The 25,133-nt window shown below is 38.7% G+C and overlaps 1 protein-coding gene across 2 annotated transcripts; it reads left to right on the forward strand.

Moving 5' to 3' along the window:
* Nucleotides 1–1,327: 1,327 nt before the first annotated feature.
* On the forward strand, nucleotides 1,328–22,872 carry MRPL22 (mitochondrial ribosomal protein L22). 2 transcript variants are annotated; one of them, XM_016213646.2, is made up of 7 exons: nucleotides 1,376–1,413; nucleotides 1,492–1,534; nucleotides 9,740–9,875; nucleotides 13,745–13,810; nucleotides 14,601–14,678; nucleotides 16,443–16,512; nucleotides 22,432–22,872. In XM_016213646.2, exons 1-7 carry the CDS (start codon nucleotides 1,386–1,388, stop codon nucleotides 22,641–22,643), a joined length of 633 nt encoding a protein of 210 aa, XP_016069132.2. In that variant the 5' UTR covers nucleotides 1,376–1,385; the 3' UTR covers nucleotides 22,644–22,872. The 2 variants fall into 2 exon arrangements, with proteins under 2 accessions (XP_087673068.1, XP_016069132.2); XM_087816942.1 differs by lacking the exon at nucleotides 1,492–1,534 and having other exon boundaries at nucleotides 1,328–1,413.
* Nucleotides 22,873–25,133: the final 2,261 nt, after the last annotated feature.

Below are 25,133 nucleotides of genomic sequence, written 5' to 3' on the forward strand. Positions count from 1 at the left end.
CCCAGCCCCGGGGCTAGACATTCTCGCCGCCTACAGCCAAGGTACATGATTAACGGGTTAGACTGGCGGAGTCGTTTCCCGCACTGCCGGTTTATCCTCTGGCCCTGTTTGACGCTGTCCCGTGAAGTATTTTTTGAACGCTATGTGCCAGGTCACTTTGCTAGCTCTGGAGATGCTTTAAAACAGCGATTTTCAACTGGTGTGCAGAGGCAACAAGAATTTTAACAACATGCAATACCTGCCTTTAGTCAGGAGCACTGATCTCTTTTAGATTGTCAAATAAAAAAAATGACAACAGCCAATACAGCAATAGCCGTTCGGTATGAATGAATCAAAATTATACCTATTTGTTTTTTGTCAGATTGGCAAAAAATGTATCTTTTGGTTTGCCGCAGAATTTTAGTAATTACTTTGTGTGCCATGAGATGAAAAAGGTTGAAAATCGCTGCTTTAAAGTTATCTGCAAGAAGCCAATTAACAGAAAGACAAAAGTCCCAATCAGAACTCAAAAAGGAAAGAGCTTGTGCTGTTGGGTGGGAATTCTGGCCCGGGGTTCTTGGTAACTCGAGAAGCACCGGGTGACTCAATTTGATTGTCAAGTCTGTGAAACTGTATGTGGTAAGTGCTGTGGAGGAAAAGGAATGGAAGTTTCCGTCCAACTCACACGTGCTAAAGCGCTCAGATTTCTGCACCTACACTCTCCTGCTCCTGTACTGCTTGTTTGCATTGGGTATCTGGCACTCCTGCCTGTTATCTAAGAGACTTTAACCTATCCTAAATCCGTTTCTTTATTTGAAGAAGGAAGATGATAATCTATGCCTTGGATTGCTGTGCAGAATACTGAGATTTAGTGAAATGCCTGCTGGACATATATTGTAGCAAGTGCCCGATGATTATTAACTTATCTCTCTTGTAGGTCAACTTGGAGATTAATAGGGATTTGGACATCATACTTTATGTTTGAACAGTTTGTTTTATAAAAGAGCTTTCCACATGATCTCTAGTGATCTTAGAAATGCTGTAGGAATAATTATTCTGACTATTTTACTTGGCTAGAAAACTAAGGCCCACTCAGGTCTTTGTTCGCGGTCTTTGTTTTCCTAATCCTTTCAGACCTTTTGTGAGGTGAGGTTTCGTAATTTTTCTGGGTCCCGATGAATTTCCGGAAAGTGACTAGTTTTCGGTCTTTGTTAAGTCATTCATTCCGGAGGAAGGTTGGGCGGACCACGCCTTAAGCGCCGGCCGCGCGCTGTAGTCTCCAAGACAACACCGCTGGTGTAGGTACCGCGGTGTTTTCGGGCGGGGGGGGGGAAGCGGAGAATTGCGCATGCGTCTAGTCCTGACGGTGATTGAGCGCGGAGGCTTCCGTAGAGGGAGGGAGAAAGATGGCGGCGGCAATACTGGACCGTTTGGGTGAGGAGATAGTGGTTCAGGGGCAGTAGGAGGGAGTGGAGGTGGCAGTCTGAGTTGACGGCTTTGTTGCTGTTGCAGGTGCGTTATGGATGCAGAACCAGAGGGGGAAGCTGGCCTTGGGGTAAGTCGCCTCGGAGCTGCAGAAGGGCCCAAGGCCTCCTTACCAGTCTGTGAGTTACTGCGAGCCTCTGTGCGGGACTGTTTTAGGCTCTGGGACTGTAGAGATGACAGCCAGAGGCCGCTTTGTCACCCCATCATTCCGCCGCCGTATGACATAGCCCTCAGGGGATCAGTCTTACCTGTTACCCAAGGGGTATCGTAAGTGTCGTTTCTGAGCAGCCTCTTCTGATCTTTCCGAACACGGTGAGACCCTCGCGACCTTGCCGCGTGCGCCCCGCTTTCCCCGTCTCCGCGCCGGGTACTTGCTTCCGCGAGCAGGGCCCTGTGGTAGGCAGCGCGGCTCGCGTCGTCCCCGATACTGTGTTAATCGCTTTCAGTGCGTGGTCTCATTCTCATAACGTCCTGTGTCGTGTATATACCCATTTTCCAGACAAAGAACTTGAAGCTCTCAGAAGCAAAAACTTGCCTAAGGTCCCTCGGTTATAGGAAGTTTTGAAGCTTTATACTGTACTCTCCAGAGCGTTTTTGACCTCTGGACCGAAGCATTCTTTAAGGTTAGGGAATGCAGCTGGGGTCAGGACTGGCAAGAAGCCTTTCCCGCTCCCTTCTTATGGCCCGTTTTTGCGGTACAGCGATTGATATTTGCGAGATTGATAATCTGATTGTAAATTTCCTGATCAGTACACTTCTTAGCCTTTATTTTGGCTTATATAGGCTTTGGAGACAGATAAGTTGGGTGCAAATCTACTCTGTAACTGTGTGATTTTGGGAAAGTTACTTATCCTTTCTAAGTTTCAGTTCTCATATACTGTGAGAGGAATACTAGTACCTACCTTGTAGATTTTTTAATGAGGATTAAATGAGAAAATGCATATGGAATGTTTAGTACAGTGCATGGCATATAATAATTCATCCTAAATTTTAACTGCCATCACTCTTTTTGTGATTATAAATTATTACTGAGCCCCCCCCCTTTCAGGTTTTTAGGGTTTTTTTAGCTCTGCCCTAGGTTTTTGGTTCAAGGAGATGAAGAGGTGGGCTAATGAAAATAGGGAGCACAGCCATTAGGATTTGTCTACACTTTACTTCCTTCGGTTACCTTCTATCACTCCGCTCCAGCCATGTAGATCAACTTACTTCTGAATATGTTGAGCATTTAGTTGTCTCTCGGCTTTTTCATGTTGTGCCCTCACTTCCTGTCTGTAACAGCAGTCCTACTCATTATTTAACCCCCTGTTCAAATATTTCACCTTCACCCCCACTGGTGTGGTTCAGTGGTTGAGCGTCCACACATGCACCAAGAGGTCACCATTCACCTCTGTCAGGCACACATGACTGGGTTACAGCTCCATCCTCAGCAGGGGGTGTGCAAGAGGCAGCCCATTGATTTTGTTGTTTGTCTCTCCTAATGTTTCTCTCTCTCCATTTCCCTTCCTCTCGCTCTCAAAATCAATAAAAACACTTTTTTTTTTTATTTGAAGAAATGCCTGTTTTCCCACATTAATTTTTTAAAAAAATGCTTCACTTTTAGGAGGTTTTCTCAGGTCTCACTAAAAATGAAAGAAATTAATTTCTCCTTCCTTTTAGCATGTGTGCCTTGAATAGTTGCTTCATGTATATGTGTCTGAGCCCTTTATAGCTGTGAATCCTGGACAGTTAGGGTCAATTCTTGTTTCTCTTTGTAGCTCCAGCATAGGGTCTTGAACAAAGTAAAGATTTTGTTAATGTTTGTTGATTTAAATTGTCCTGCACTGATTTATACTGGGAGAATCTGAGCCAAGTAACTTAAGCAGTTTGGCTTCAGTCTTTTCATCTATGTTATACAAGATGATTGGGTTTTTCTAGATAATCTTTTTTTAAAAATGTATCTTTATTGATGTCAGAGAGAGGAAGAGAGAGGGAGAAAGAGAGAGAGAAACATCAATGATGAGAGACTGAGATGTATGTAGTTTAAAATTCTCCACAAAAAAAATCAAGTTGCAGATGTCATAAATTAGCAGTTTGGTGGAAAAAGGACTACAGCCATGTGATATACATATTTGAATAAACACTGGGCTGTAGAAGGTAGAGGTGGTCTCTGCCAGGGACAGATGTTATCTCCTAACATTTTGCTGAACATCTCCAAGGCTCAGTTTCCTCATCTCAAAAAATGAGGATAACGTCTACGTTAGAGGATGGTCGCAAGAATGAAGGGAATTAGTAGTGAAATGTTTCTTATAGTGCCTGGCACTGTGGAGGTGTAGTGATGGGGATGGTAGGGCCATGAAGTTCTTTTAAAGGAATCAGATTTTATGCTGGAACCAATCAGAAACCACTTGAAGCTCTTAGATGAAGTTACATTTTTTATGTATCGCCGTACTTTTATAGAACAGTTGGCAAGAAGATAAGGAACTGAAACATAAATTAGCCTACTTTTCTGTTTAGTTAAGTTGCTCTTAAGAGACTTTTCCAAAGTAAAGGGTGAAAATTATCTCTGATTTTTGTTCAAGTCTGCTTTCAGTCTTCTGATAACGCGACCAGCAAGATTTGACAGCCACATTGATTTTGTGCTCTTTTAGTTAAATCTTACCCTGTGATCTGAGGGTTTGTGATTTCTTGCTTTTTAAGACAGTGGTTCTTAAATTTGAGTCACAGTCCCCTTTGAGAGTATGAGGAAAGCCACAAAGCCCCTTCCCAGAAAAATGCATCTTATAGTCATAGTTGTGTTTAATAATTTCATAATCCTCAATCTAGGAATCTCTGTACTTGGACATCTCAACTAAACATAAGCATTTGTTTGTGATGCATGAGGTGCTGTAACGCTAGCCATGCAGTGAGGACACAATCATGAGTAGTGCAGTACACGATAGAGTTTTCGGCAGTAGCTAGAAGACCTGGTTAGGGGAGGGTTGGTTTTCAGTTGGAAGACGTTGGAGTATATTTGTTTGCTGATGGGAGTGATCCAGTAGAGAGGAAAACATTGCTGATGGAAAGAGGGAAGAAGACTTGCCAGAGCAATGTACTTGAGTAGGTGGAAAGAATGAGATCTAGGGAACAAGGGCTGAGAGTGGTCCTAGCCAGGGTGTAGACAGCTCATGCATAATAACGAGAGAAAGCAGTATGTATGGGCATGGATTGCAGGTAGGTACATGAATGAGGTGGTGGGAGCTTGTGGAAATTTTCTTCCAATTGTTTGATTTTCTTAGCTAAGTAAGTAAGCATTGTTATCAGTTGAGATTGAGGGTGTGGGAGGAGATATGGGAGGTTTGACTAGCAAGAAGAGGTTATGATATTTGTTTGTAGGGGCTAGGAGAGGAAGTGGAGAAGGGAATGCCAGGCAGCCTTAAGGGTCCACTTGGAGTTCATGAATAAAAATGTAAAATTTAGCCTAGCTGGACATGGCTCAGTGGTTGAGTGTTGACCTAGGATCCAGGAGATCTCGGTTCGGTTCCTGGTCAGGGCACGTGCCCAGGTTGTGGGCTCGATACCCGATGGAGGACATGTAAGGAGGCAGTCGATCAATGATGACTCTCTCATCACTGATGTTTCTTTCTCCCTCTCTCTCTCTCCCTTCCTCTCTCCGAAATCAATAGAGATTTATTTAAAAAAAAAAAAAAAAGTAAAAGTTAGCCCTGGCCAGTGTGGCTCAGCTGATTGGAGTGTTGTCTTGTACATCGAAAGGTCCCTGGTTCGATTCCCAGTCAGTGCACATACCCAGGTTTCAGGTTCGATCCCTGGTCAGGGCGTGTATGGGAGGCAGCTGATGGATGTTTCTCTCTCACATCGATGCCCCTCTCTTCCCCGCTCCCATCCTTTCTCTTGCTAAAATCAATTAAAAAAACAAAAATATATCCTCAGGTGAGAATTTTAAAAAGCATGTCAAATTTAGGCACTTAGTTATTAACCTTGGCTTACATAGTGAGAAAATCTGGCTTATTAACCATCCACATATGTATGACATAATAACAGGAACCTTTTGGAACAAAGAACTCATGCTCTGTTTTTGTTTGTTTGTTTTTTACTGTCACTTTAGCTAATAGTATCTTTCAGCTGGGGGTAATTTTGCCACCTAGGGGACATTTGCCAATGTCTGGAGACATTCATTTTTGTTTCTTGCAACTGTGGCAGGGTTTGTTACTGGCATCCAGGGGGTAGAGGTGAGGAATGCTACTAAACATCCTACAAGGCACAGGACAACCTTCTACAACAAAGACCCAAAATATCAATAGTGCAGAGGTCGAGAAACTCTGATCACATCTTCATCCAAAGTTGCTGGAATTTCACTTTTTTTGTTTGCCAAACTGTTTACTTGTTTGATTGTGACTTTCACAAAGTAAGATTATATCGAGTTATGAGAATATGCATATCACTTCAGCCCTTTATTTTAGATTTTAAATGAGGCAAGAGGGAGGCTGTTCTTTTATTCAGTCTCAAGTGTAGGATAAACTTAATGTTATCAGAAGTAAATTTGGAACAAAGAATTTTTTACCTTGATGCATATAATTGCATGATACTCTCAAGATTGAGCCTGAGGCCAGTCTTGTCTTCACTTGGGACTTGGGTATACCTTGTTCTGAATTTCAAAATGAACTTTGAATAATAAATATAAAGTATTAGTTCTTTCTTTCAATTGTGACTTTAGAAAGTTTCAGAGTCTTGTCTTATCTGAATTCTTAATTCAGTTGCTACTCTCTAGTGCCCGAAGACTATGGGTAAAATTTAAAAAGTGATACTTAAACTTAATCCTCAAGTATTGGTAAATAGGAAACATCAGAATACTGAGAGTAAGAAAATGCTTCATATGCTAGTTGCAGCCTCTCACCTGCTTTCTGCATGGCTCTGGCAGTCTCACCTTACTGCGGGCCACCTGTGTGTGTGTTGTGTGTACAAGCACTCTGGAGAGTTGGTTCACCTACTCACCTTCACCCAATTTACAGAGAGACAGTGAAGCTAACGGGATTTGGGATTCCTAGTAAATGAAAGGCTGTTATTAGTGATGATACTTGAATTTCAAAATGACAAAAATTGATCTTAGATGTCCTTCACTGTTGTTTTTTTTAAAAAAGGTTTATTTTGATTCTTTAGAATGCTAACAGTAAACTGGAGCTCTAGGCAGGCTTAAAATTTAATGTTCATCCTGGCCAGTGTGGCTCATTTGGGTTTGATTTCTGGTCAGGGCGTAAACCCAGGTTTCAGGTTTGAGCCCCTTTTGGGGTGCATACAGAAGGCACCCAATTGATGTTTCTCCCACATTGATGTTTCTTCCTCTTCCTTCCTCTCTCTAAAATCAATTAAAAAAGTTTTAATGTTTATTTAATGCCACTGTTTTTTAATTCCACCAACTTGAGAAAGTGACCCTTCTTCATAGGCTTTCTCGCATAAAAAGTCATAAAAGCCTCATTTGAATTAGTTTTATTTTCAATTTTACCTCAGGATTGCTTCATTTTATATTTTTAAACTTAGTGTTATTCTAACAGCTGGCCAGGAGAGGGCACGTAAGAACTTTGGATTTAATACACTTTCGAATTAAGTACCCAATTTGGAATAATAATTTAATTTGATTACACTAGTTTTATATTTACTTGATAATTCATTTTATGAACCATTTGAGACCTGAAAGTGTTATAGGTATTCAGAAAGCTTTGTCATTATTAATTCATAGTGTTTAATTTATTAAGCATCATATTTAATTCATCAAATGTGTATTGAGGATTGAGTGCAAGATACTGTGCTAAATATGGGGGATTACAATATTGTGACTTGTAAGAAATATATGTTTGGTCATTCAGATGACCAAACATATATTTCTCATGTATATTTGGACTAGAGACAGAATTAAGGTTTGGAGAGACCCTAGAGATGACATAGTTCAATTCCTCTTTTCATAGATAAAGAAACTGAGGCCCAAAGAGGTGACAAACTTAGTATATCTGGAAGTTAATTACAACCTTGTGGAAATATAAATGATCATGACTATAAACATGAGAAAATTTGAAATTGTATAATATAAAGCTTACAGTTCACAGGATTTATTTTTTTGGAGAATGGGAGAGAATGAACTGTTCAGAGGGCCTAATTTAAAAGTAATACCAGCCATCAGTGTTTGTCATCCAAACACTGTAGGATACGGCACATTGATGATTAATTTACCCCAGCCGAGCAAAGTAGGTACTATTCTCAAAATTTATTGCACCCTATTAAGTGTCAGGTTAAGTATTTAACTTACAGTAACTCAGATGAGATTCTGAAGAAGGCTATGAAGTAATTACTATTATTACTCCTTTTACTGTTGAGAAAACAGATCTAGAAAGTTATGTGGCTTCCCCAAGGCGATTCATTAGTAAATTAGAGTTAGAATTTAGACCCAGGTCTGCTTGACTCCATAGTCTCTGTCCTCATCACCTGGTTTATAGTTTCATTAGGAAATCCTGCCCTCTAACATCATACATCCCAGTTTTGTGCTTTTCATTTAAAACATTGGAACCTAAATGTGGATGGCAAAGGTATGGATTTTGTCAGGTACTTTTGTCAGGCGCTGATCTTAATGTTATGATGTAAAATGGTTACTTGAGATAGGAGAAATGAGCACCTAGGAGAAGAATCCATTTTAAAAATTCTTTAGCCTGGATGGTTTGAGGGCTAAAAACAAAGGCATTGCCGAGCGTATCATCCAGTTGCATATATTGTGTGAGAATCTGCCAAGTACAACAACTTTGAATATTGAAGTCTGGGTTAAATATTTACTCATTACCTACCCATCTGCCAGATGTTGTCCTTGGTGCTAGAACACAAAGGATGTTAGACTTGTTCTCAGAAATTTCAGACCTGTACCCTTACTACAGGAACTCCTGTACTACTGCCGTTTACTATGTACAATTGTCCGGCTCATTCTGCATGGCTGGCGAGAGCAGCGGACTGAGACAGTTGGGGGAACGGTTGTCTGGGAGGTGGACTAGGTGATGTTTCATACTGAGGTGACATTGGAGGTGGAGCTTTACAAGGGTAAGTATTCCATTCAGGAGGTAGTAAGGGAGGAGAAAACAATATTAGCACAAGGGTAGCGGTATGAAAGTACATGCGTTGTTCAGGGAGCGAAGACTGTCTGTGGGGCTAGGCTGTGAAGTGAAGAAGCTGAAAGGCCTGGTTGGAGCTTGGTTATGAAGAAGGCCTGTGTGTCTTGCTGAGGAGGCCAGCCTCTATATTATAAGCAGTAGGGAAACACCGGAGGTTGTCGTGTTACTTGGATATACCCAGACATACAAAAGTCGACAATATGATGAACGCCCATGAACCCATCACCCAGCTTCAGCAATTGTTAACACATGGCTAATCTTATTTTGTCTATAGCCTCTACCCTCTCATCATATTTTGAAACAAATCCCAGCCACTATATTATTTCATCCATGAATATTTCACTATGTATCTCATTAAGAATCAAGTGTCCATTTTAATGTTCAAATTTCCAAAGGTTAAGTAGCTGTCATTCTTTTGAAGTGATAGTAGTCCACACATTGAAATTAATGATCTCCCTTAAGTCTTTAGCTTGTAGGTTCTTTATTCAGCTCTCTTTTTTCCCCATTCGAGTTTACCTGTTGAAGAAAATGGGTGTTTGTCTTGTAGAGTTTTGTACAGCTTGGATTTTGCTGAGTGTATTCTCCTGATGTTTGATAAGTTCCCCTGGTCTTTATTTCCTGTGTTGAATCTAGAGGCTTGATCAATTCAGGTTCATTTTTTTGTGGAAAGACTACTTCATGGATGGTGGGTGGTATGCTTTTTGATTAGGAAACACATCATGCCAACTTTAATGTTAATTTCTTAGTGATTATAAAATGATGTTATTTGTCTTTTTACCCAACAAAGTTGAGGAAATCCACATGTCAGATCAGGGGTCCGTTATGTCTTTAAATCTGCTTTAGGACTTTAAATCTGCTGACGTATACTAAAGACTCAATATTTATTGGCCAGTGAGAGCAAGAGATGATGGGTGAATATCTGTTTCACCCAAGTCAAGTAAGTCAAATAATACAAGCTATTAACTTTTCACTCTCTTTAACCTTCAATCAACTAGCTCTTTGTGCTATTTTATATAAAAGCAGTCTCTGTTAATGAATATGTCTAGAATGTTTCCACTCGTGATCCTTAAATAGTTTCTGCCAGAGAGGAACCAATACGGTTCAGAAGGTGCATAGGCTCTGCAGAAAGATTCTAAGTGTCTGTTGTTTTACAGGCTTCTTTCATCTTGCAGTATTTTACCCCAATCACACATCCATGCAAGTGCTTCTCTTGACATTTCTCGAAAATGGGAGAAGAAGAATAAAATTGTTTACCCTCCACAACTGCCTGGAGAACCTCGGAGACCAGCAGTAAGTTTTGATAAAGCACTCTCACTCTTATGTGGATTTATTATGCCATGTTAAGGAAAGAAAAAATTATACAACAATTGGCATAATCCTTTAATTGATAAAGAAAATATACTAGATTTATCTCTTTGGAAGTTTAAAAAGATTGTACTTGTATCTATTTGCTTGTCTTACTTCACCTCCTGGATAGGGGCCTTAACTCTAAAATTAAACTGATAGTTTGAGACTTACTGAATTTTTTTAAAATATATTTTTTATTGATTTCAGAGAGAGGAAGGGAGAATTTTGATTTCAAGAGGCTTGCTAATGAGTTCTTGGTAGTGGAGCATGAAGAATTGGCTAGAATGACTTAAACCATTGGCCTCTATTTAAATCATATATGGTTTTCCAATGTTTTATATTTGAATGTAGACACACTTGGTTGTTTTACACAAATGTTTGAACCTAAGGTTTGAATTTAATTGAGTTTTATCTTTAGCTGCTCAGAATTCTTTTACCCTCTTCAAATTGCTTGTGATTGCTCTTGTCTGAGATATGACTAATTTCCAGCTTAATGTAAACTTGCTGTGGAATACATTTACATCTGTTTAGAAGTTTAAGCAAGTAGTGATAGCATAAACAAGACAGGAACATTTGAATCCTTAGGAAAATAAACTGTGGTAAGTACTTTAGAAGTAGAATTACTGTGTTAATTATAAATCATTCAGCTCAGCAAACATCTTTTAAAGGCCTTTGGGATTTAAGGCTCCTGGATAATCAATATCGCCTAAGTATTGTCATTTGCTTAGTTTTTATATGAACTTGACAGCATACATTTTATTAAGATTCAATTGCTGTCTAAGTATTGGTCTGAATTAGTACAGTTTTATGTTTTCTTTTTCTTATTTAAGGGAGTTAATTTATTGATTTGAAGAATTCCCATCTAATTGGGAAATATGAGGAGAAAGAGATGCTAATAGTTGAAACAAATTTTTAATTTTCATATTTTATCATGCCATCAGAACTTAAAAATTAGATTTGTAACAGCATCTGTACTATTAAGTATTTTTTTCTCTTTATTTAAAAAATTGTTTTTTCCATCACCATTTATTCCCCCTATACCCTCCTAGATACAAACAATGGTAAACCCATTTTTGCTCCACCCTATATATCAAAACTGTTTTAAAAACCATTCCTATAAGAGCCATATTTTATTGATAAAAAGTTATACTTATCCATTACTAATGTGGATTCCCATAGGCTCTTATAAGGACTTTTAGTAGGTGACACTTTTTCATCATTTGAGTTATATGCATTTAAAAATAAGTTAACTTCTTTAAAAGTTCCAGGCTTTGATGTTTCATAATTTAGACTTACTTTTACTTCATTGGATAACTATTTTGTGTATTATATCTTAACTTTACCTCATTTACCATATAGGTTAGTTAATAGCAGTGATACTTAACCAGGCCTCCTGACCTCCAACTTTTCCACTTTATTTGCCATGATAGGTTTATACTGAGACTTTGGTTTATCGTCAGAAAATATCCTTAGGCATTGCACCTGCCAAAAGTAAATGTTGAGCTTTTTAGTTTTAGAAAACTATGGTTGAATAACTTTCTCCTTTTTTATAAACTCTTGATTCCTTTTTTCCCATGCCCTTCCCATGCCAGGATTACAGTATCTTTTTTACAAAATGTAAAGATAATTATATACAATTCAGGTTTAAAGATGGCCTACCATGGGATACCAAGAATTGAAATGTTTTTATATAAAAGATTTTTTTGAGTGTATTAATTTTTGCAGATTAATATGACCAGTCATGACAGTTCTTCTTTCCTCTCCCGTGCTCCCCAGGACACTTTATTGCTGAAATGTAATTAGGGTATTGCTACAGTTTTCAGCCTGTTAGCTTCCATTGCAACTGAAATGAAATCTGCTACAGATCAAAAGATGGCCACTTGAGAAAACTCTGCTATTTCTAAGGCATTTGAAAATCTCCTGCAGGAGTCAGAATGTTAGAAAATTCTGAGGTCTCCTTGCTGTTGCTTGCCTTGACAAATATTTCCTAAATTTTTTAAAGTGGCAGTATGTAGTTACTGGTTTATAGGTTTCATAATTTAGACCTACTTTTTGCTTCATTTGAATAACTGTTTTGCACGTTATATCCTCATTTACTTTACCCCATTTACTGTATTGGTTAGTTAATAGCAAATAGTAGTAGAAAGATTTTGGGTTTTAGAGTCAGAAGGGGAACTTTGAAAATACACCTGCCAGACATTGTATTAGGAACTTTGCATACTTCCCTGTACGGCACTTTAGCTTCTAGCTTTTTCTCTCACAAGCTTTGCGGTCTTGGACAAGTCGATTGATTACTCTGATTTCACTTTGTAAAAGGATTATAAAATGTTTCCTCTTCCAGCTCATAGAGTTGGATCAAATGAAATAATGGGCTTGATAATTGATTTATGAACTATAAATTATTTAATGGGTGATTGATTTTAAAAGAATTAAATAGAATATACCTACCACTATAGATAGAAGATAACAAAAGCTAACATTTACTAAGATTTTGCCATGTGCTAGGCAGTGTAAAGTGCTTTTTAAGCATAAGTTACTTTATTTAATCCTTACTTACAGTTTTATGAGGTAGGTAGTATCTTCATTTTAAAGAAGTAGAACTTTAGGCAGAGAGAGATTAAGTAGCTTGGGCTCTGTAGATAATAAGTGGTAGAGCTAGGATTCCAAGCCAGGCAGTCTGATTTTTGACCAAACACTTAGAATTTTGGCTTTCCTACGAAAACCATTATTTCGTCCATTTTGCAGTTGTTCTCTTCACCAACAGAAACTCTTTTCTTCTTCTTGTGCCTTTTCTTTTGTTTTTTTCTTTTTTAAAAAAAAAAATATCTTTATTGATTTCAGAGAGAGGGAGGGAGAGGGAGAGAGATGGAAACATCAATGATGAGAGAGTCATTGATCGGCTGCCGCCTGCACACCCCTGCTGGGGACCGAGCCCGCAACCTAGGCATGTGCCCTGACCAGGAACCAAACCGAGATCTCCTGGATCCTAGGTTGATGCTCGACTGCTGGGCCACGCCCGGCTGGGCTTTCTTTTCTTCTTTTAGCCAGCTAAATGTTTAAAATACTTTCATTTAAATCTTTTTTTTTTTTTTTTTTTAAATATATCTTTATTGATTTCAGAGAGAGGAAAGGAGAGGAAGAGAGAGAGATAGAAACATCAATGATGAGAGAGTCATTGATCGAGCCCACAACCGGGGCACGTGCCCTGACCGGGAATTGAACCCCGATCGCCTGGATCCCAGGTCGATGCTCAACCGCTGAGCCACGCCCGGCTGGGCTCATTTAAATCTTTTACCATTCCTCTGGATAAAAATATAGCAAATATTGGCACAAACTAGCCATTTTTTAGTTTCTGTATTTCTCTTAGTAATTTTTTTTAATAGTGAGACTTTGGAAAATATATAACTTTGTGAAGGGAAAAATAATCTGCAAATTCTTAATAATGTTTTTATTTCTTACGGCAGCATTTTCATTAGGCATAGAAAGTCAAAACTTCATTAACAGCATTTTACTGCCTTTTTTTTAAATCCTTACTCGAGGATATTTTTTCCATGGCTTTTCAGAGAGAGTGGCTTTTCAGAGAGAGTGGAAGGGGGAGAGAGAGAGAGAAACACTGCTGTGGGAGAGACAGTTGCCTCCCACACGCCCCTCGACCGAGGGCCTGCAACCAAGGTACATGCCCTTGGCTGGAATTGAACCTGGGACCCTTCAGTCCGCAGGCCTGCACTCTAACCACTGAGCCAAACTGGCTAGGCTGTTACTGTCATTTTGATAAAAACTTGCTAAAGTTGGTTTTTTTTTCTATTTGTAAGGAAATCTACCATTGTCGAAGACAAATAAAGTACAGCAAAGACAAGATGTGGTATTTGGCAAAATTGGTAAGCTAAAATGACTCTTACCACGTAATACTTAAAGAAGCTAAGCTATGACTTTCCCCCGGGATTTGAAAACTCAAAGAAATTTGCCCCAGTTTCTCTAATAAGAAGTGAGGAGTATAATTGCTTGTTCAGACAGTTGGTAGGTAGTCCAAAAATGATTGCTCAGAGGTGAGTGATTTTGCTTAATTTTTACCTTTCTTCTGAGAAACTGTTACATTGGATACATAGATATTTAGAACAACGGCATCAGGAATCTGGCTATAACCAGAGAATCCAGAAAGCAAGTTTACTCACCTGGAAGTGTTGATTCAATCTGTTTCAAAATGGTTGCTTTCTAAGTTTTTTCCTCAGGAAAGTGAAATTTAGGTATGAGAGGAGACAAAAGCAGCAAATATACATGTAATATACTTGTCCTGTCAGAAAAAGAGATGCCTTTAATGCCTAGGGTGGGCTTGGCCAACCATGATCTCTCTGTGTCATGTCTGCTCTCCTAATATTATTGAAACTATTAACAGTCTAGGTTTTATGGTTAACATGTTTAAGCTTGATTTTGACTGAAAGAAAGTGGCATCCCTTCTGAAACTTCTTTTGCCTGCATTTAGTTAGCTATTTTAATTTAAATCCCCCCCCTCCAGTTTTCTTGAGATTTAATTGACTTAAAATTACTTGACTCTTTTTAAAAGTTATTTAGATTTAGAAGTTATTTAGATTTGCTTTTCATTGAAAAGGGAACATTGACTTTGTAAGTTAATTTGTTTATCTTCTCTTGTCTGTCACCCTTTAATTCTAGATTCGAGGAATGTCCATTGACCAAGCTTTGGCTCAATTGGAATTCAGTGACAAAAAAGGAGCCCAGATAATTAAAGAGGTAAACTAAGATTTGAGGTGAGGGGGTGTTTTAGTAAGCTCAACCTGAATTCTGAATTTGGTGTAGTTTCTATAATACAGATTTAGGGTGCTCTGTTTCATTAATGTCCTTATACCTTCGGAATGTCATGTGCTTTAAGCATTTTTTCCTGAGATGCTTTTATCTGCACCAGATATTTATATTTAAAGTGATAAATCTTATTTTTAATGATTTGGGGCTTGATATATTTTTTAGAAGTTTTTTTTTTTTTTGTCAGTTCCACTCTGAGAGTTAATGATTTTATAACTGGTTGAGTAGAAAGAGCATTGGACTGGGACTCCGGAGACTTGGAGTCCTAGTCCTTTCTCTGATATTTCTGTTGTGACACTTAATCTATCTGGTCCCATTTTTCTTATTTGTAACTTAGGTGGGGTTGGGTTAGGTGATCTTTAAAGACCCAGCTCTAAATGTAGCTGATTCACTATGTATAAACGTGCTGATGGTAATTGTGGTAACTTGTTTCAAAAAGCTGGGTTGAGTATATCTGGGGGTATCAGCAGCATTATTTTCTATACTTCAGTTAAGTCTCCCACCTAAAGTCAGATCTTATCTTTTCAGTTTAATAGGTGAATAGTTAAGATTGATGGATTCAGACTTCTAAGAGGTTCCATTGTAATGCCTATATTTAATTCAATTAAGAATGCGGTTACTAAGCATCTCTTGTGTACCCAGCCTTGTGCTATATTCTTTATCTAAAGGAGTGGAAGATCTGGTTTCTGCTATTTCTGACAAGAATTGTCCTGTTTTAGAAAAATGTGCTCTGAAGGAAGTTAACTTAATTCAAAATATCTATGGAGTTTAAATGTAAAAATTATTTTTTATAATGCTTTAAAAAATGTTTTTATTTTATTTATTTATTTTTAGAAATATATCTTTATTGATTTCAGAGAGAGGAAGGGAGAGGGAGAGAGAGAGATAGAAACATCAATGATGAGAGAGTCGTCATTGATCGGCTGCCTTCTGCATGCCCTGGACGGGATCGAGCCTACAACCCGGGCATGTGCCCTGACTGGGAATCAAACCGTGATCTGCTGGATCCTAGGTTGACACTTAACCACTGAGCCACGCCTGGCCTTGCATTTTTATTGATTTTCAGAGAGAGAGGAAGGGAGAGAGGGAGATAGAAACATGGATGAGAAGCTTCATTGATTAGCTGCCTTCTGCATGCCCCCTACTGGGGATCAAGCCCTCAACCCGAGCATGTACCCTGACAGGGAATCGAACCAGTGACCCTTTGGTTCCTGGGTTGATGCTCAGGCACTGAACCACACCAGCTGAGCTAAATGTAATAATTCTTAAAGGATATTTTCAAGTATGGTTTTCTCTACTTGTCTGATGTTCTTAATGGTTACTGTGGATCTGAAGTTAAAGTATTTTCAATAAGATTTAGCTCTTGAGCTTCTTAAACTTTTTGACAAGTCTGAGACTCAAAGACATGATATAACCAAGAATACTGCTGCCAGGGCTGCTATCTGCTGCTTCACAGCTTACACACTCCACTTAACAGCTAGCTGGATGGACTGTCCTCGCATTTGCAGTTCTTTCTGAGAAAGGAAAGCTCCCTGTATCCTTTCCCTTAGTACTGTTATCTGATATTCTTCTTTAAATTGACCGAAGTGGAGGTGCGTGATTAGCAGTCAGAGAGAGAACAAGAAGAAATGAGAAGTTTAATTTCGTTCTGGTTCAGGGTCAGCCATGTGAGCACCTTTCTTTTCCTTGTTTAAGATTCTTTTAGAAGCACAAGACATGGCGGTGAGAGACCACAATGTGGAGTTCAGATCCAACTTATACATAGGTAAGCTCTTAAAATTTTTAGTGTTGGAGAGTGTCTTCTCATAGCAACACCAGGTTCTTTATCTAACAACAGTCTTTGATATCTAATTACTGAGGACTGGGTTTGCCTGTGAAAATTGCTGGTAATAGCTGTTCAGCCTTCAGCATGCTAATGTTAACCTATTGTAAATGGTAATGACCTTACTGCTTTATTGTTACCTGTTCTGTAATGAGACTGAGATTATGAAACTATTGCCAGTAATTACTGAATAATGGATACCAAGGTGTATATAGAGTGATCCTTAAATCATAATAAAACTAAGAAAGAACAACTGATTTTGTTTTAAATGAATTATTTGTCAACCCGAAGGAGTTAAATAAAAGGATCATAGGTGGACTTAAAAAACATCTTTATTTATAATGTGCCAAGCCAGGTACCTTACCCATAAGAGGTGTCCTGTAGGTTAACCTTGTAATTACCAGAGTGGAAAATCTGTTGAATTGTAAAAGCCGAGGGGCCTTGGGAGACTCAGATGACCTAGATGTGTTAGTTTCCCTTTGGTGTTACATCCTGACGTGCTGTCTCTGGCTTTGCATGCTTGTTCTACATCAGATTACACTCATGTGAGTGAAATGCTTTGGGAGGCATTTGTACAAAGTGTGAGGGATTTTTTTTTGGTAGTGTACTTTCACACAGCTCTTTTTCCAGGAAGAGATCAACGTTTATTACAGAGTTCTCTTCTTACCCCCTCCCAACACCACAGTAAAGTGGAGCAGTAGCTGGAGTTAATGTTTTTCTCTCACTTCAGCAGCAGTTACTCCTAACTTCAGCAGTTTTGTAATCAAACAAAGATGTTGATGTCAAAGCAAAATTTTCTCCATCTGCCAAACCTATATATAAGAAGGATTATTTTATCAAAGCTATTTTAAATTCAAGATATCGGGAACTGCTACTCTTCAAATAGAAAAAAGGCTGAACCATTATGGGGGAATTTAGTTGTATCTTATAATTTTTCAACAGTTAGAGTAAAAAAAATTGTCTAAATTCCACTATGTCACATAACCTGTGTCTTAGTGGAGATACTTATTCTGGTTCAGTTGAAATCTCACCTCAGCCCATGTGGAATTGGTGCCGCACCCACACCTACTTCTGAAATTCAAATGAGTGAAGATTTTCAGTTGAAATATTTTATTTTAAAGGTGAAACTTGTATAACTAAATATATTCTGATATATGCATGGATACAGAGGAAATCAATGTGACAACTCAGAAGATACAGGACCACAGTAGTTAATCATAAGCGTTTTCTTCTGGGAGCAGCATGAATAAATAATGCTAGGAGGGCCCAGAATTATTGGACAAGATGAAATGGATGAAGAGTGAGACTGTTTGCTTAAAACCTTGGTGACCTTTCCTGCACTACGGCTGAACATCAAATCAAATTTAATTAATTTTTTTCAATTTCATAGGAGTGTGTGGGCTTCTTAGCTGATAGCACTTTGTAATGGAATTCAGATACAAATGACATAGAATTTGTCTTTAAATCCACTTTAATAATTGTAGTAGAGACAGATAGGGTGAGGAGGTTAATCCTTTCCCCCCAAATGAATGAGTAAAGTCCATTGCTGCCACTGAGCAAAAATAAACGTAACCAATCCTACGTGAATGGGCCTTCAATTCATTGGTCTCCTTATGCACATTTCTGCTGAAAAATCTCTGCCCCAGCTGCACCCTCTTTTCATCTAGCTCCGTGTAAAAATCTTATGAGTAGAGCTGGTAGTTTGGATTTGTCTTATAATTTTAAAAATTTATTTACTAAGTATTTTGTTGCCTAATTCCATTATGAATGAAAAAGAGATAAGTATGCTTGGGAAGATGAAGTATCTTACCATGACGTATCAGACATTTTATCTCTGTATTTGCCAAACTTCCCTGGTAAGCGTCATCTGAGAAATACAGATTTCCAGGCCTCACCACAGACTCATTGGATCTGAAACCCTAGGGGAGAGGCCTGGTAAGTACCCTAGTGATTCTTACCGATAAAATGTGGGGAATGGGTTTTATTGTATTTTTGGAAAAGGCCTAAACATTTTACTCCATAGACTTCTTTTATGATTTGAAAGACTAGCTACTTATTGGCTCCCATTTCATGTCGGCGGTGGCCCTTTCATCACCTGAGATAAGGATGGGTGTTTAAAGGAAGTGCTTTGTGGTCACATATGTTCTCATTATACAGTAACTCCTTCAAATGCCTGTCATCAGTCTAAAGCTAATACCTGGTGTTGCAGGACCACAGACTTTGAAAGTTCATTTCCCTTTCAAACTTATAATGATGACTGATGACACTGTGAATAGCCTTAACAAGTGGACATGGACTAATAAAATGTCACTGCTTAGTGATTCATAGCATCTAAAGTGATTCACTAGAGAAAGTGATCGACCGACTTCGTAAATCAGTCTTCTGGGCTAAGAGTGATGAAGTGGGGAGGGGAGGGTTTCTAATGTTAAAATGTCAAGGTTCTCATTTACCTAAATGCTAGTGATAGGACGTATTGACATTATTTTAAATGGTTTCTCTTGGGCATTACCTTTAGAAGGTTGTTCCCACTTTTGAGATGTCTTAGTGTTTTTTCATTTATTCAAAAAGTACTTGAGTACCTTCCATGTGCACACCTGTGTGTCTCAATAGCAGGTCACATTTAGCACGCCATCTAGTTCTTTGGCGGCAGTAGCCCTTTGGAAGGATACATGAATTGTTCATCTGAGTTGGAACAGAACGGTGTACACTATTCATATTATATGTCTTAGAAAACTTTGAAACTTATTTTAGAATTTTAGTAGACTTACCAGAGATGTCTGTATTGAAAAATATGATATTAATTAGCAGGGGATGTATTTTAAAATCATTTCTATTTCTCGCGGAGCATGAATTTCTGGGGTAGTACAAAAGGAGTAAAAGTTTGGTTGAAGAAGTGACTTTACAGGGGAAACATAAACACTTGTACAAGATAGCATATGGTTTGCGACCAAAGAGAGTACTATAGATAAATGGTATTAAAGCAGAGAAGAAGAGGTCAGTATGGGTTAGAATAGTCATGGAGAGTGTCTAGAAAAATTTTACTTTGAAGATAGGTTTTTAGGGGTCTGAAAAGAAGATTGTCACACTAAGGTAACCACATAAGCAAAGACACATAGGTTGGAATGAGCAGCAATTGTGTGGTACAGTGAGTAGAATAGTGTGAAGGAAGTAGAGGGCAGACCTAGAGTAGACGGAACTGAAAGGGTGGATTGGGCCTTGGTGCCAGAGAGGCAGGCTGTGGCATTGGTTAAAACCGTATCAAAGAGGAACCATAGGAAGTTTTTGGGTAAGAGGTTTATGTTAGTAAGGCAATGTTTTGAGACTACTAACTGTAAGCAGTGGTTTTGAAATTGTGCTGTGGGGCCTTCAGGGATGAGGCCTGGGCAAACAGAAGGGCCCCTCGACATCTTTGTCACTGCTGTATCCTTGGAGACCAAAATAGAGCCTGGCACCCAGTAGGAACTCAGAAATGTTTGTCGGGTGAATGAATGGTACAATTTTGGATCTCTTCCCACTCATATTTCAATTGGAACAGACCCATGCGACAGTGGGCTTCTATGTATTGTTCCATTTTAGTTGAAATGGTTCCATACAAACACACTTTGAAACCCTTAGGACGCAGAATTGGGGTAGGAGACTGGAGGAGGGGAGACCAGAAACCAGTTTGGAATCTGCGCTCTAGGTCCCGCTTTCAGTCAGACCTCAGAGTGGCTGTGTTGCATATTCCCATTACTACAGCATATTGAAGAACCCTCATGTTTCACAAGAATCAGCGTTTTTGTTTTGACATAAAAAAGATAGGCAGGTGATATTTTATGGCGTGAGCATGAAATCATGACTGGCATTTAGCAGGTACTGAGCATTTACTCTTCTGTGTTTCGGGGAAGATGGAAGGAAGATGGTAGTTGACAGACCCTGACGGTGTTGATCCCTGTGCTGTGATACGTTGTGTAGTGCTGCACTGTTAGCTAGTTTTGATGTTTCTCTCATGGAGCAGTGTTCCTTATCGTCAGAGCATTTGGAAACTGGTGCTCAAATTGGATAGAGTAGCAATTTTGAATAGATGCAGCCATCATGTTTGTTAGGTGCCCTGAGGAAGTTTTCTACTCTTCCCAGTGTCACTGTTCTTATTGGTAGGTTTTCTCCTGACAGGTGGATCCAGGGAACCTCTGACACTTCATTATAAAGTGATAATGCTGCTTTCTCTTTGGAAATTCTTTTAAAAATGTTTTTATTGAGTTGTAATTGACATACAACATTATATTAGTTTCAGATATACAACATTCAGTATTTGTGTATATTGTGAAATGATCACCACAGTAAGTTCTACTTAACAATTCACCATACATAGATACAGAGGGTTTTTTCAGATGATGAGAGCTTTTAAGATCTACTCACTTAGCAACTTTCAATTATGTAATACAGTATTATTAACTGTAGTTGCCATGCTGTACATTGCATCCCCATGACTTATTTATATAATAACTGGAAGCTTGTAGTTTTTGACCACCTTAGAAATTCTTAAACTCATTTCTTTAATGCCCAGTAGATGGAGCGGATATAAGGGCAGTAGCTCTCATCTCACTGAGACCCTAGGCAGTTTTCTTAATCACTTTATCCTTAGCTTTCTCTTTGGCAAAGTGAGGATGCTCCTGCTGAGACCCATTTTATGAGGGTTGTAGTTAGAAAGTTGCCAAATACATATTTTCATATAGTCCCTGTACTGATAAAGTTATATCACAGTAAGAATATACAAATGGAGAGTCTTGAAGTGGATTAATTTGTTATGTAGTCTACAGATTTTGCCTTTTTAAAATGCGTATTAAATTAACTAAAAAAGTAACTAATAAATTCAGAAAATAGCAGAAGGTAATTACTCTGATTAACTGTGGGTGAACAGATTTCTTCTTATGGATTATTTAAAAGATTTCTTCAGATTTTATAAGGTCAAACTTTAACATGCAGAATGGGGAATGGGAGGTGAGGGGGCAGTTGTAATACAGGAGTTCCTAAAACTGTCTGGGAATCAGAATGAGGGGTGGGAGTGGTGGTGTTTACTCAGAACGTAATTTCCAAGGCCCACCTCAAATGTACTAAATTAGAATCTCCAGGCATGGGGATCTTAGCATCAGAATTTAAAATATGTTCCCTAGGTTAGTTTGATGTAGCTAGTCCAAGAACCAGCATTTGAGAACCATTGGTTCCAAGAGCTCCTCCTCACAATTAGAATAAAGTAAAAACTTACCTCATCCTACAGGGCTGTATGTAATCTTGCCTTCATCTCTTATCTCTCCCTTGTTTGTACCACTCTTAGCCTTACTGTGCTTCAGCGGATTGGTGTTTCTGTTCTAAAACAAGCCAAGCACATTCCCACCACAGGGTCCCTTCGCACTTGCTGTTCCCTCTGCCTAGAACACCTTGACCCTAGATGTTTGCATGGATGATTCATTCTGGTCTTAGATCAAATGTCTTCCTCAAGGATGCCCCTTGACACCCCCAAATCTGAAGTTGGCCCCCAACACCCCATCAGTCTCTGTCACATCACTTTTATTCATAGCTCCTGTCACTAACTGAAACGATCATGCTTATCTTCTGTCTCCTCTATAATGTACACTGCCTGGAGGCAGGGTCCTTGCTAGTCTCGTTCACTCTTGTTTCTCCCGACACTAGAATAGAGCCTGATCCTTAGTAAGTACTCAGGAGATACTTGTTTTGAGATGGGTCTGCTCTAGCCAGCCATCCAGAAAGCTTGTGTAGTTTTAGAATACAGTCAAGGAAAGGACAGAAGTTGCTCAACTGTTTGAACTAGAGTCTTGTGAGTATAGTAATTTCCTATAATTCTCTTTTTTATTCCCTGTCTAGCTGAGTCCACCTCAGGGCGAGGCCAGTACCTGAAACGCATTCGATACCATGGCAGAGGTCGCTTTGGGATCATGGAGAAGGTTTATTGCCATTATTTTGTGAAGTTGGTAGAAGGCCCTCCACCTCCACTCGAGGCACCAAAGACAGCAGTCGCCCACGCCAAAGAGTATATTCAGGAGCTTCGAAACCGGACCATCATTCACACTCTGTGATGGGGAATTCAGACTCCACAGTGTATATAGTTTGCCATTTATTTCCTAAAAAGAAACAATAATTAAAGACAAAAGCTTTTTATGACTTGTAATTGAATTATTGAAATACGAAGTGCAACTGCCAGTTTTGTATGAGTATGAGGTTGCCCATCTTTCTGAGCCTCTGGATATATTTTTGCATTTGTGACTCAAAAGGGGAAGTCAGCTTTAAATATAATAACAGACTATATTTCACTAGGCTTTTTTGAGTACCTTTCGAAGGGAATGTTAACTTTCCAACTAGTGCCCTGCAGGTGGAAGTTTTGATACTGGACTTGAGTAAATTACAGGATAAGGAGGCCTGTCTTTATTTCCCTGTTTTCCTTTGGGAATGGGGGAGGGAGTGGTGGAGGTGGGCATAGCTGCATGTTGTTTCATTGCAGTATTTTAGGGCATTCTGTGGTTCTGTTATTACTTTCACTGTTGGTATAGGCCAGTGGGGGAGAGAGATTTTCTTTTTCTGTTTGAGTAGTAACTTGAAACTACAGGAGCTTATTAGATATATTTAATATGAAACTCCAAAACCCTTTAACTCAGGAAGTTTTCTTCCAGATATTAATAAAGTCTGCTTTCCTGTCTCCTGCTAACAATGCTTTCTAATGCTTGGATATCTTGTTTAGGATTGATTCATTTTTCAGAGCGAATTCAATTACAGAGGGAGGAATTGAACCAATCTCAGCATTGCGTTCTAAAATAAGGCAGTAGGTGGTGCTCATTTACCTCTTTTTAGCAGAAAATTGTTAGTATTAGATTGGTGTTCAGTACTACCTGGTTCTCACTGATACACTTGTTTTCATTAACAAGAAGCTACTCTGTCCACAGCCCTAGTTCGATGTTTCTCAGACTTTTGTATGCAGAAGAAGAATCTGGGTGTTGGCTTGTTAATGCAGACTTCTGGGTTTTGCTCCAGTGATTCTGATTCACTTGTTCCAGAGTTCAATGTTTTAAGGAAGCACTTCAGGTGATTGTGCTATAGGGGACCACACTTTGAGAACACTCCTCTAATCGAATGAGGAATGTCTTTTTAGTGCCATGTTTTAAGATGACATTAATCATAGCTACTATTTACTGGAACCTCATTATTTGCCAAGTTCTGCTAGTATTATTTTACATGATCTTCATGACATCCTGCAAACGTACATATTGTTTTGACACTTTATAAAGGAAGAAACCAAAGCACACAAAATTGGAATAATTGTCTCAAGTTCACAGAGTTTGTCAGTATTGGAGCTATGATTTATTTTTTATTTTTATTTTTTAAATATATCTTTATTGATTTCAGAGAAAGGAAAGAAGAGGGAGAGAGAGAGATAGAAACATCAATGATGAGAGAGTCATTGATCAGCTGCAGCCGGCAACGTGGGCATGTGCCCTGACCGGGAATCGAACCCGGGTTGCTTGGATCCTAGGTCGACGCTCAACCGTTGAGCCACGCCCGGCTGGGCAGGAGCTATGATTTAGACTAGGTTTCTAAAGTACCTGGTTCCGTATACCTAACAAATATGCAGATGGGTTTTTGTGCCCCTTCAATGATGTTTCTCACATCAGTGTTTCTCTCTCTAAAATCAAAAAACAAAAACCAAAAGCATTTTCTCGGTGAGGATTAAAAAAAAAAGTGTGTACTTGTCACACATCCAGTTGACCAGGATTAAAAAGAATGGAAACACCTGGTATTGGGAAATTGTAGGAAAGCAATTCAGCAACATTAAAAAAGCCTCAAAAAGTCAATTCCTTGATTTAACAAGATTATGCACAAAGATATTATAATTGTGATAACTGGAAATGACTTAAAGCATTCTAGTTACAGGAAACCGGTGAGGTTATGTTACTTTTGTGTACCTGAGCATTTGCTAGCCACAATGGTGCCTATGTGACTTAGGAAGGATGCCTCCTCTTACTCCAGGAGGACCCCACCCCATGCCAGGCCCATGGCTTGTGTGGGCAACAACTTGTACATTGGATGCCAGGGTTCTGGTATACACAGTGTGATGCTGTACTATGTAGCCATCAAAAGACTTTTTAAATAATTTTGAATGACATAGGGATATGTTCACAATATGCTATTAATCACATAAAACATGGAATGCTAAGAATATTTTCTCCTATGTAGTAATTGAAAAGGTAAATTTTTAAGTGTATGCAACATGAACCAAATTTAAAAGAGTAAGTCGTATATGCATAAAAGACCCCCCCAAATGACCCCCCAACTAAAATACCAATATTTTAAGATTATGGGCAACTTTTATTTTGAATTTTTGTGTTTTTCTATACTTTTGCTATTTTCTAGGTAAATGTGTATTACCTACAGAATTAGGGAAAAAACCACACACACAAAATAAAAAAATAAACCTAATTTAGAGAACTGAGCAGAACCAGATCAAGAATTCAGGTTTCCCAGGAGAAATGTGTGCTTTTGGCTTCCTTCATTACCTTGAGTTTTCACAGAAAAGC

The sequence above is a fragment of the Miniopterus natalensis genome, chromosome 4 (genome assembly GCF_054644295.1).
Source record: "Miniopterus natalensis isolate mMinNat1 chromosome 4, mMinNat1.hap1, whole genome shotgun sequence".
Taxonomy (NCBI): Eukaryota; Metazoa; Chordata; class Mammalia; order Chiroptera; family Miniopteridae; genus Miniopterus; species Miniopterus natalensis.

Coding starts and splice junctions, on each gene's coding strand:
- MRPL22 (XM_087816942.1), top strand. CDS start 1,328: ATGCGTCTAGTCCTGACGGTGATTGAGCGCGGAGGCTTCCGTAGAGGG. Junction 13,811..14,600: donor TGTGGTATTTGGCAAAATTG/GTAAGCTAAAAT, acceptor CTTTAATTCTAG/ATTCGAGGAATGTCCATTGA. Junction 16,513..22,431: donor CAGATCCAACTTATACATAG/GTAAGCTCTTAA, acceptor TTCCCTGTCTAG/CTGAGTCCACCTCAGGGCGA.